The sequence below is a fragment of the Rhinopithecus roxellana genome, chromosome 5 (assembly GCF_007565055.1).
Source record: "Rhinopithecus roxellana isolate Shanxi Qingling chromosome 5, ASM756505v1, whole genome shotgun sequence".
NCBI lineage: Eukaryota > Metazoa > Chordata > Mammalia > Primates > Cercopithecidae > Rhinopithecus > Rhinopithecus roxellana.
In genome coordinates, this window is record NC_044553.1 from 104,926,910 (window position 1) to 104,939,603 (window position 12,694).

At 41.4% G+C, this 12,694-nt stretch overlaps 1 protein-coding gene across 14 annotated transcripts in view; it reads right to left on the bottom strand.

The window, feature by feature from the left end:
- Positions 1-12,694, bottom strand: part of AKAP13 (A-kinase anchoring protein 13) — a 395,830-nt gene that overhangs the window by 14,376 nt on the left and 368,760 nt on the right. For all 14 annotated transcript variants that reach the window (XM_030930279.1, XM_030930278.1, XM_030930277.1 and 11 more), the window contains 7 exons: positions 10,670-10,795; positions 10,439-10,556; positions 9,469-9,717; positions 5,971-6,047; positions 5,220-5,401; positions 5,004-5,086; positions 1,825-2,019 (listed from right to left, as the gene is read on the bottom strand). In XM_030930279.1, coding sequence (XP_030786139.1) covers positions 1,825-2,019; positions 5,004-5,086; positions 5,220-5,401; positions 5,971-6,047; positions 9,469-9,717; positions 10,439-10,556; positions 10,670-10,795 — 1,030 coding nt within the window. The remainder of the gene's footprint in view (positions 1-1,824; positions 2,020-5,003; positions 5,087-5,219; positions 5,402-5,970; positions 6,048-9,468; positions 9,718-10,438; positions 10,557-10,669; positions 10,796-12,694) is intronic.

The window sequence follows — 12,694 nt, forward strand, 5'->3', positions numbered from 1 at the left end:
AGCAGCCAGAAGATATTCCCTGGAAAGTAAGATGGACTGATTTGAGAACAGCAAGTAAAACAGTCAGGGTTTCTGGCTTCGCCAATATGGAGTGAGTTCAAGGGGCTAGAGTAGTCTAAGAATTTGCATCTCAACTCTAGCCCACTAGGGTTCTTTTCTAGGGTATGGCTCACAGAAAGAAGAAAGTGGAGAAAATGGAATAAAAGTTAAACAGGAGAAAAAGAGATAAAGAAAAAGAAGGGCCAGGTGGAATAAGGGAGGGAATCAATAGCAGGAAATCTGATAAGACAAGCCATGTTAAAAAAGAAAACCTACACAAAAATGATAGATGAGTCCTATGGTATGAGAAAAGCTATCTGAACCTGTAAACTTAAGACACTAATTTCACATAAAAATGAGCAACAGAAAATATTGAAGTCAAATCCCATATAAAGTTAAAAACAGGGAGTCATGGTGGGGAAAACACAGGGTCTAACTTCTCTACAGATAATAAAAGCACATCAGAAAGACATGTCCATAAAATAAGTGAGCAAAACACATTCTTGCCTCAGCCTCCTGAGGAGCTGGGACTACAGGCGCATGTCATCACACCCAGCTAATTTTTCTATTTTTAGTAGGGATGGGGTTTCACCATGTGGGCCAGGCTGGTCTTGAACTCCTGACCACCCGCCTCGGCTTCCCAAAGTGCTGGGATTATAGAAATGAGCCACCGCGCCCGGCCCCATCAAACATGTTTCAATTTATGAGTCCATAATAAAAACTATGGGTCACTTTCAGAAGATGTTCATGGTCTTAAAAACTGGTAAATAAATAGAAGGGAAAAATAATCAAGCGTTTATCCTTTTATCTTTTCTTATATGTCACAAAAAAAGAGACAACTAAATTTATGCCCTCTCAATGAAAGAACACACTATGAGGGCACAATTTACCAAAGAGATCAAGTCTGAGTGATTAATTAAGCCTCTGAGAATCCAGCTGCAAATCTGAAGGAAACAGAGGACAGAACTGTATGAATAAAATCCAAACTGTGGGAAACTCTCTAAGTCAAAAAGCTCATATTGTTCAAAGATAAATTATATGGGGAAAAAAAAAGATGGTGAGGGGAACCGTAAATTAAGAATTTTAAGATGCATATCAAAAAAACATAAGCAAACTAAACTATAATGTTTAGGAGTAGGCACTTAAGTCATAAAGATATATAAGTAAGTGGTTAATGGCCGGGCACGGTGGCTCACGACTATAATATCAGTTCTTTGAAAGGCCAAGGTGGGTGGATCACTTGAGGTCAGGAGTTTGAGACCAGCTTGACCAACATGGTGAAACCCTGTCTCTATGAAAAATACAAAAATTAGCTGGGTGTGGTGGTGCACACCTGTAGTCCCAGCTACTTGGGAGGCTGAGGCAGGATAATCACTTGAACCCAGGACGGGGAGGCTGCAGTGAGCCGAGATCGCATCACTGCACTCCAGCCTGGGAAACAGAGCAGCAAGATCCTGCCAAAAAGAAAAGAAAAAAAAAGCATAAGTGATTAATTTAAAAAAAAGTCAGAATAACTGCTCCTTTTGGAGGGAGGGAAGTAAGATGGGGATAAGGCATGTGGACAAAGGGGCTTCAGGGTGTCTGGCCACATTTAATTTCTTGATGTGGGTAGTGGTTAAAAGGATATTCACCTGATAATTTACTATAGTGAAGTATTTGTTTTGGGTAATTTTCTGCATTTGTGTGGCTTTATTTTAACGTAAAAAAGTAAAAACTGGTAGATAATATTACAGTGTAAACCACTCTGGGAGGAGATGAAGGGAGGCAATGCTGAATGTTAATTACCCTCATTTATTGCACTTTTCATTAAAGGTCCTCCTTTGAGAGCCTCTTCTGTGTTGGGGCGGAAGAGAACTCTAGGGCTATGTGTCGGGGAGCAATCCTCTGGGAGGGGGGTGCTGCACTCAGCCATGTCCCGGAAAATCATCTCCTTCTCTTCCAACAAGAGTAGGATTTGTTGGTCCTTCTGTTGAAGTTGTTCTGCAGGATGGAGAAAATGATCTGTGATTTGATTGGCGTTTAATATTACGAGATGACTAAGACATGAGCACCACCTTGTGGTAATTTATGGAAAGGGACAAGACAGGACACCCTCCCCAACCACTGCCCTTTCTTTTTCATCATGATAGCAATATTGTTTCTGTTCTGTGATTTCTATCTGGAAAACCATTCTGGATCTTTTTGGCGAACCATGGAAATTGTGACATAACAAGTCTGCACTTTGCTTCCACTCCCTTGTCCCGTTTACTTCTCAGCCCACTACTCTCTAGCTTCTGTCCACTCTGCAACTGGTTTCCCAGCTCAACTTCATGATTGAATCCAATGAGGTCTTTTAGGTTGTTTTTCTCAGCATTGATGATTACTTCCTCCTTTAAAACATGTTTCCTTCTTTAACTTTTAGGACACCGGTTCTCTTTCTACCATTCTTTCTCAGGACACGTTACTGATCTGCCATCTGCAATGGAATCTCTTATCTGGGCTCCTGGCTCCTGTCTCAGCTCCATCCTGAGAGCTGTCTTCTTCTTCTTCTTTTTTTTTGAGACAGAGTTTCGCTCTTGTTGCCCAGATTGGAGTGCAATGGCACACTCTCGGCTCACTGCAACCTCCACCTCCTGGGTTCAAGCGATTAAGCGATTCTCCTGTCTCAGCCTCCTGAGGAGCTGAGATTACAGGTATGTGCCATCACCCCTGGCTAATTTTGTATTTTTAGTAGAGATGGGGTTTCACCATGTTGGCCAGGCTGGTCTCGAACTCCCAACCTCAGGTGATCTGCCTGCCTTGGCCTCCTAAAGTGCTGTGATTACAGGTGTGAGCCACTGCACCTGGTCTGAGTTGTCTTCTTTACCTTACCCACTTTTCTATTGAGGATCTCATTCATCCCCATGGCTTCAATTACCTTCTATATGCTGATAATTCATTAAAAAAAAAAAAAAAATCAAAAGTCCTCCCTTTCTTAGCAGCAGATCATGGGGCCCAAGTGGCCACCTCTACTGAGATGCTTTGTTCTCAGCATGTGAGAAACCAATCTTTTCTCCAGCCCATCGCCTCCTCCCTTTAGTGTGGAATCTCTTTCTCAGTCAACAACTCTTCATCTTCAAGGTCACCTGATTTGGAAACCTGTGAGAGATTCTGTCTCCTCACTCTGTCCCACCACCAACTGACCAGACTTTTTTTTTTTGAGAGTCTCGCTCAGTCACCCAGGGTGGAGTGCAGCGGCACTATCTCGGCTCACTGAAACCTTTGCCACCCGGCTTCAAGCGATTCTCCTGCCTCAGCCTCCCAAAGTAGCTGGGATTACAGGCACGTGCCACCACGTCCGGCTAATTTTTGTATTTTTAGTAGAGATGGGGTTTCGCCACATTGGTCAGGCTGGTCTCCAACTCCTGACCCTTGTGATCTGCCCACTGTGACCTCCCAAAGTGCTGGGATTACAGGCGTGAGCCACCAAGTCTGGCAAAATGACCAGATTTTAATGACCTTATTTCCTGCTCACATCTGTTCCCTCTCCAGCTCATTCTCACTTAACCTATCCTAACAGTCTTCCAAATGGTCTTTCTACTCCCAGTGGCGTCCCATTCCCTCAAGCAACTCTCCTAACTAGCTTCAACATGTTTAAAAAAAAAATCGTTTTTTTCTTCTTTTTTTAAAAATTACATCAGTCCCTTGTTGCCTTTTTAATACCTGGTGCTTTTCCAGCTTAAGCTCCCATCCCTTAGCCCTGACCCTCCAGGCACACCAAACCTGTCATTCCTTGGCAGTTATGTCAAGTCCTTTTTCACCTTTGCACATAACTACTCTTGTGTGCTGCGATAATTTTTTTCAGATGTAGCTCATGCACCAGCTTCTCTGTGAGACTTACTAGAGGCAGGATGAGCAGATCCCACACGTGTTAATTGTGCCTGTGGTCTAATAAATCACTGTGTGGCCCATCACTGAGGTATGTGTCCCCTGCTAGGGTGTAAGCTTCTCAAGGGAAAGGGCTCTTTTTAAGGAATCTTTGCATCTGTTGTACCTAGCAGTATGCCTAGCCAGGTACTTAACAAAATTTAAAGAAGGAAGATTTTTATCCTTGTCATCCTAATCATGGGCCAATAAATCTGCTGTAACTCTGACTCTGGTCTAAATCTGTCCATATTTTTAATTTTCCCCTCAGTGAGACTCAATGCTTTCATTTGTATGGCTTTAAGACCTAACCAAACTCCTCAGATGCTTACATTTATTTAACTCTAAGCCTTATTTCGACCCAAAGCATAGTCTTTACTTAGAAACATTCGATAAGCCACTGGCAAAGAAAAAAGAGCACCAGGCTTTGCTAAGACAGGGAATAGAATTCTGGCTTAATCATTAATTACACGTGTAACCCTGCGTAGCTTGTCCTTTGTGGGCCTCGACTGTCTCATCTGCACAACGGGGATTAGAATGCCTGTGTTGTAGGGACACTGACAAGACTACACAAAACAGTCAGCACTCAATAAACAGGGGTCAAACATAGATCGATACATACCCTTCTCCCAAAACTTCACCCTCGCAACTCATTTGTGAACATGCAGATAAGTGATAATGCTAGGGACTGGTGGGAGGATTAAATCAGATTAACTGGAGAACTCTTTTCCCCAAATTCTCTCCTTGTTTTAATTTTAAATGTGACTACAAATTTTGGCAAATTCATCTGTGACAAAGTACAGAGAATGTCATGAGGGTTGAGAACACTGATCCTGAGTCCAGAGAATCAATATTCTCTTGATCCAGTATTGGACACGTCCTTACAGTCATTCTTTACCAGGACCCATGTCAGCCTGGACTTGGTTTCTCTTTTGTTAACAGCTATTCATTTCGCTGCTTTCAAGTGCCTTCTGGGGCAGCTTTAGAACTAAGAGCAAACCCGTACCTCTAAAATCCACCAGCAGTCTTCTGCAACTGCAGACATTCCAGACAAGGGGCTCAGACCACTCCCAATGCCTCACCTTTTAATTCTCGGGCTTTGGTGTCCAACATTTTCTTTTCTTCCTCATTCTCACTAGGAATTCCTTCATCTTCATCTCTGTTCCTAATACAACCCAAACAAGATAGAACAAAAAGTTCCTAAGATGTCGATTACTCTAGTCACAGTCCAGCCTATTATGAAATCATACAGAGACATCAGGAGGGCTGGGAAGGGTAGGGCCTGGTGGTTAACTTACAGGGTGTTGATTGTGTCCTGAATGATCTGAATCCAGCTGTTTCGTTCCTCTTTGGAGCTGGCATGGACTTCTACCATCTCTGGATCTTTCATCCCCATGCTGATCAGGAATAAACCTTTCTCCTCGTGTGCCACTTCTCTCACAATCAGTTTCTTTAAAGAGATCACTGTTGATTTCTGGTCCTGGAAAAAGGGAAGAGGGCAAATAAAAGATACACATACAATATTCTAACTCTTAAGGACAGCTTAAATCTAAGGTAAGACTAGATGCTGTTAAAAAAGCACACAGTTCAAACAATGGCTGCTTTAGGACAAAGAGAAATATCTCATTTCATTCAGATTTTAACAAAGGTTTTCAAAAGGGAAATAGTAATTTATGGCTCTAAAGGTTCCAGTCATGTTTTCTACATGATGAATCTTTCCAGGTTCCCCAAAGAATCCAGTCAGCAATATTATACATGAGCATCATTTATGGGCTCACATGTGAGAAATACTCCAGTGACAGGTTTCTTCATAGGTCAAATAGTCAGATGTCCAAGACACTAAAAGAAGACTGTGATGAAACAGAATAATTATTTTTGGGGAAGAGGGGATGCCAGAAAATTGTGAAGGCGTGTGGGAAATTACTCAGAGGAATTTGTCCTGAGCCATTTAATTTTAAGAGGGCTGGGGAGAGCAATAATATAGTGCTTACATTCCATAACTAACCTAGATGCTTATAATACTATTACAAAAATAACAATTCAGCTTACCAATGATGCAAAGATGTACTTCTGGTCTTTTTCTTGAAGGAAAACTAAAATGTCAGTGAGAAGAACTGCTTGAACCTCTGGAAAATGGAAATGGGAGAAGGGAAGATAGAACAATGACTACTTAATAGTTACCACAGTCAGAAGGGTTTTTATTGAAGGTGCAATACATACGCCCCCATAAGGGCAAACTATGATCTGAGATCACACTCCTCCAAATCAACAGTTTTACAGTTCTCCAGGATTCACATCTGGTCACCAGATTTTTAGCAGCATTTTAAAATGGGATTTATCACCAAAGCCTTGTTTTGGAAAAGTTTAAGTACTCAGTCCTAGAAAGATATATCCCATAAGACAAGATTTTAAGAATAAAATACTTTTAAGAATAAAGCTGAAAAGCTGGACTTGTACAGATGTTAAACAGTAATATAGAGCAGGATACTCCAAAAAATACTCAGGTTGCAATATTTTTTGACTTCTGATTACAGTAATGGGAAAGGTGTGGGGCAGGAGACAGCAATGTTGCCCAAAGATGAAGTATAGAAATATCTAAGTCTAACGAAAAGATGTCCGTCTTCCACACCCTCAAAAGAACAAAGAGTGGCCACACAGGCACCTTCCAGTCTCCTGGTACTCCTGTACTCCTAGGTACATGTGAATATAGGGCTCTTTCCTCAGCTCCATGTGCAACAGTCAACTTAAACTCTTGCTCTGACTAATCCTCTAGGAGTAGGTAGTAACATTTTCCACTAGTCTCTTGAGGATGGTTTGATGTCTCTGGAGTTGAGTCTATATCGAGCTGGCAGGCTGGCCCCTATGTAACATCTTCACTGTGGAAAGTGAAGTCCACGATTCCCTGGGAAAGGATGGAACTGACTTATGCAGTCCATGCCCCACCTTTTCTTCTACCTTTGCTGCAACTGGAATCCCCTTTCTGTGGAATTCACTGCAAAGCTATGAAGAAAACAGAAGCAAGGACATCTGATTCCAAGGGAGGTCTGATTATTTTAGGCTAAACTACTGCAATTTTCTGTGTACTGCCATCAGTTATGAAAAAGTTTTTTTTTTTTTTTAAGTTTACTTTTAAATAATTCAGGTGCCTGCACCCTCTCCCTCCCCCTAAATAAGTGAGACACAAATTTTAACTTCATTGAATCTTGAAGTTTATATGATCAGTGTCAGTGGATCAGAAAAAAACAATCCCACCCCTTTCAAAGAGTACCTAACATAGTACTGGCTGTTCTTGGCATGAATTCACTTGGGGGTGAAAATGACTAAACACCAACTCCTATCTCTACAGGAGGCATTCTAGGCCACAAAACCTATCATTCTGCCACTGGCTTGACCACAACTTTATTCCAACAGCTGGGATCTACTAGTTTTTATTTTGGACATAAATAAATTGCTATGTAAAGGAAAGAATAAAGTGCTGGCTCCAGGCAGCAGCAGCTCTAGGAAATTCAGGCCTTTACAAGAAAAGGCAGGTATTTCTGAACTGCCAGCCTGCTTAAAAGTCTCAAAGAGAGCTAGGGCTCTCGGAACATCACAGAATATTAGGAGTGGAGGGAAGGAGCCTTAGTTCGAGTTTATCACAGAACAATGAAATACACAGCCAGTTGGTGGTGGGAAAGGAGATTTCTTTCGCTGAATCTTTCCTGCCCTTCTTTTTTTTTTTTTTTAGACGCAGTCTTGCTCTGTTGCCCAGGCTGGAGTGCAGTGGCGCGATCTCGGCTCACTGCAAGCTCTGCCTCCGGGTTCACACCATTCTCCTGCCTCAGCCTCCCGAGTAGCTGGGACTACAGGCACCCGTCACCGCGCCTGGCTAATTTTTTGTATTTTTATAGAGACGGGGTTTCACCGCGTTAGCCAGGATGGTCTCGATCTCCTGACCTTGTGATCTGCCCGCCTCGGCTTCCCAGAGTGCTGGGATTACAGGCGTGAGCCACCGCGCCCCGTCCTGCCCTTCTTTTTTATGCCTTCTGTTACAGTGCAGACCCAGATGAGCTCTTCCCCAAAGCACTGCACAGTCTCTTGATTTATCTGTCACCAGTCTCTCTTCACTCCAGCTGCACTCTAAACTACCCCTAGTGGTTATACTGAAAAACCACTTCATGTAGTATCCCTTTCCTGCTTGCCGTTCTCCTTTTTGAACCCATTCTTTGACCCCCTCCCTCATCAATAGTATCAACTGTTAACTCCTCAGTCTGGAGAATGCACCTCATTACAACCTGGCCCCTGCCATTTCTTTGGGTTAGTTTCCCGTCACCCCCCCATCATTCACTCTGCTCTCTGAGAGTCCCGGGTGTCCACTCTTCCCTGGACGTGCCACATCCTTTCAATTCTATGCTTCCACTTTCTCTTCCTTAGTGCGGGGAGCACTTTCTCCTTACGTACCAGGTACCTTCCTTGTCATCCTTCAAGACTTGACTCTAATGCTATTCCTCTTGCTTTCTCCTCCATTCCAGCACACATCACACTGTAGAGCAGGTACCTCTTTCCAAGGCTCTTCATTTTCATTTCAACTTCTAAGCAGGGTGTCCTGCTTTATTCATTGTTGAAACCAGCTGATTGCCTGGAACTTCTTTACTATTTGTTCTAAGCATGGGTATTTCCGATAGCAGTTACCTACATCATCACTTACACCTCAGAAACGAAAGCAGCACACATTTCCTCCACCTTCTTTCTATACTAATGAGGCTGATAGCACTGGCCTAGCCTGCTTCAATGTCCTCAGCTCACTGAGGCCAGGGTGAAGGGGTGGGTATAACTCAAGGCTATTGGTGTAACACATAGACCCATGGAGTATAGGTTTGATGAAAACAAACAAACAAACAAAATCAAATGTACAGATAAATTAAAAAACAAGCCTCACAGCTTCATTAACTTGACACGGCTGACCATTTGAAATGTAAAAATTAAAACCAAATGGAAAATGGGCATCCTTTATGATGATTTCTTTTGTTTTAAAGATATATGAATATTATAAAATATAATAATAAATCTAACTGATGTGGGTTAAACTTAACTTTCTATTAGGTGTCTGGAGCTGCAGATTCCTCTAACATCGCTTGTGAACAAGCGATGTGTTTTGAACTCACAGATTCTGTGAAACCGTCGCTGATTGTGTCTCCCTCCTTGTGAGTTTTGCCATAGACCCCAATTCCAACCTGGCTGTCCATCTCTTGTAGGGGAATACACCTTCCTTGACAGCTTGCATATGTGCACTAATCTTATGCTTTGCTTTGTTTTTTTAAAATCTTATTTTCCATTTTCCCTGACTGCATCATTTCTTTGTCATCTTGCTCTATTTTGTATGATTTTGTAGGCCCTCACAAACCATTTTTGATATAAGATTACGAAGAACTAAATGCTTGTTGCTCCTGGGTGGTGTTTGGAGATGGGCTCTCTGAGAAAAAATCTGGTAGTGAATTTCCAACAAAAGCACTTGGATTTTGCCTGTTGTACCTGGGCACACACTTAGACAAAAGAGCCAAGCCTTACCTTTCAACCTTCCTGCTGCATTCTTCAGAAACACACTCCCATCACGTACAAGCTTCTTCCGTTTCAAATCTTCCTTGGCAAACATCTGACCACTCTTCATCCTCATGATTGACTTGCTATCTGTCTTTGTATAAATCTCATTGAGACGCACTTTCTTTTCATAACTTGCCACTTTGCTGTCTACAGCTCCAATCACATCCTTCACCAGGCTCAAGGACTGTGCTAGATCTTCCTGCTCCACTTCATTGTCTTGGAAGGAAAGAATAATTCTGCTTTTTATGGCTCCTTTTGGACCAGGGCAGAAGCAAGGGAATCCTAACTTCTCTCTTCATATCATCTTTTCCCTTGTGACTATGCTATCAGAGGGAAGCCAACACGTCAGAGGTCATGTGCCTATCCCTCTTGCTGTCATAAATTTGATTCTAAAAAAAGCCAGAGGTTTTCAATGATTTAAATAATATGCAATCATATGTTGTACTCTAAAATAAAAGGAACTAAAGACTTCTAGGAGGAAGGTAGTAGCAGGAAGAGCAACCAAGTTTTTTTAATTTGTATCTTTGTGTTACTTAATGTACTGCCTTGTAATCTTTAATATAACTGCCTAGGAACAGAATTAGCCAAGAGAGAGAAACCAGTAATTACTGATTAAGTGAAAAACAGCAGCAATTCTAGCACTTCTGGGAAGAACTGGTGGAAATTATCTCCCAGCCTAGTGATGAGAATAGTGTTCAGGTCATTGAATTCTGGATGGAATCAATGTGGTCCCTTTCCTTTTTGCTATCATCCACCCTAAGCCTGGTAACATAACAGTCCAAATTTTCATTCAAGAAAATTATTTTCAAGATAAAACACAAGGTCTCTTTTAGACCTACTAGAGCATGAAACAGCACTTCCATGGGGCCTCTAGTACTACTGGCCACAGAGGAAACAGTCCATTGCCATACAAGACTGAGTTAGAAAGGAGACTTACCTTTGGTACACTGCAATATTCTTTGGAATAAAACTGGGTACTTGGTAATCCGCTGAGTTACGAGCAATATGCACTCTGGAATTCCAAGCCTTCTAACAACTGAACTGCTCATCTTCTTCTGCAAGGGAGTAAACAGACTGTGAGGAATCACATGAAAAAGGCTCTAGTGAAAGCCGACAGCGACACACTGCTCTCAACAATGACGGGGGTTTTCATGTTTCTTATCAATACCTTTACAAAGGCTTGAAAACGCTTATCCTTGGCATAAAGGTCTTTGAAGTAGTTTACAGACTGGTTATGTTGCCCACAAAACTTGCCATACGTCTTCTTTAAACGTTCTGCATTCTCACCTGAAAACTGCAGAGAAAAGAGAACAGAAGTCATGCCATGGGGCACCAAACTCGTAATGCCATTTTGTAAAATGTTTCCAGTCTACTTGTAAAAGTCAAAAGTGCTTCCTCATAAATTCGCCCAAAAGAATGAAATGGTGCAGCAGCTTTGGAAAGCAGTCTGGCAGTTACTAAAGAGGTTCAACTTTAAATAGGTAGACTATATGGCATACGGATTAAATCTCAATAAAGCTGTTATACAGATTTGAAAAACAACAAAAAATTACATAAATTTTATGTACTGTGCACACAGAAAATGTAAAATGTATTCTAACTTCTATTTGTCATAAACAGTAATAAAACAATGAGATTCAGTAGGAGTTTTTCATGAGACAATCTTAAATATCTGACCTTGATAAGTTAGACAGACATCACAAACAGCCCTCATTACCTAGGGATCTGTTTGTACTACTTACTTCAGGCCAGTAGTCCTAATAATTCCACAAGGCCCTTAAATCATCCCCAAATGTGTGTGATCTCAATGGTTCATCTGAACGTATGTTCACTTTGTGGTAAATCAATGAATTTCTGTATGCAGTTCATAAAATACATGCTAAGCATTGATTTCCATGTACTAAAAACCTCCAGAGGCAACACAAATTGATCCTTACCAAAAAACTTGAAAGAAGGATTAGGGTAGCTTTTCCCTTCACCATTTACCAATGGAGGAGCTGAGACAGAGGGACAGTAAGTTACCTGCTCATATGACAAAGCATATGCCCCAAAGGTTGATCCTAGTACTAGCAGTACACAGAACCAGCAAATGGACACTACAGGTTAAACAGTGAATTCCAGCACCAAGTTGTACACAAGTGCGAGGAGGTACAAATGGTAACACAAGTCAAAGTTTGATGAAGTACTAAGATAGATGAAGTAAAAGATGAAACCAGAAAGGAGGGGCAGAGAGAGAGAAATGAAAATACCCGAGGGGATGTTTCAGGAGGAAAGGTCATCATTTGTAGGTCTTTCTTTTCAGCTCTATCTGTTGCAGCTATCTGTGTTCAAACATTTACCACACAGCATTTGCATTTATTTCATAACATGCTTACTTTTACTCCTAGAATAGGAGTTCCCTGAGGCAGAGGCCTAAGCCATATCATCCCCCTTTGTAGTTCCACCTGGCATTTAATAGATGCTCAGTAAATACCTGAAAAACGAATGAGTGAATGTGCTAATAAATTAATGAAGTGAAGGGTATGGGCTCAAGAATACAAAGGAAAGACAAAATGTACAATTCTCAGACAAATGTTCCAGCAATTAAGCCTCTGCTTCTACACAGCAGCAGATATTTGCCCAAAATCTTTGGGGAATCTGCATCTTTGGGGAAATATCTAGTCAGATGTACATGTTATAACCCTCTGCCTGTAAAGGTTATACTGGCAATGTGTTTTTCAAGAAGAATATTTTTAAAAGAAACATTAAAATCTGTCTATGACAATCACATCTAAAAGTACCAAAGTGACTTTTAGCTGAATTTTTTGGAGTATGACTAAAACCATACCACACCTTGATGAAAGTATCAACAATACATATTTTATTAAGTATTTTACAGATAGTCACTTATTCAATTTTCTGTGCTTCAGCTGGTTTTTAGATACATGAGATCCTTCTGATTTGAGGCAGAGGGGAAAGTTGAAGATTTCCAACACACACACACACCCTCTTTTTTTTTAAAATTTTGAGTTGGAGTCTCATTCTCTTGCCTAGGCTGGAGTACAGTGGCACAATCACCACCACGGCTTGCTGCAACTTTGAATTCCTAGGCTCAAGTGATCCTCCCACCTCAGGATCCTGAGTGGCTGGGACTACAAGTGCCCACTACCACACCTGGCTTTTTTCATTTTTTTTTTTGTAGAGACATTTCTTG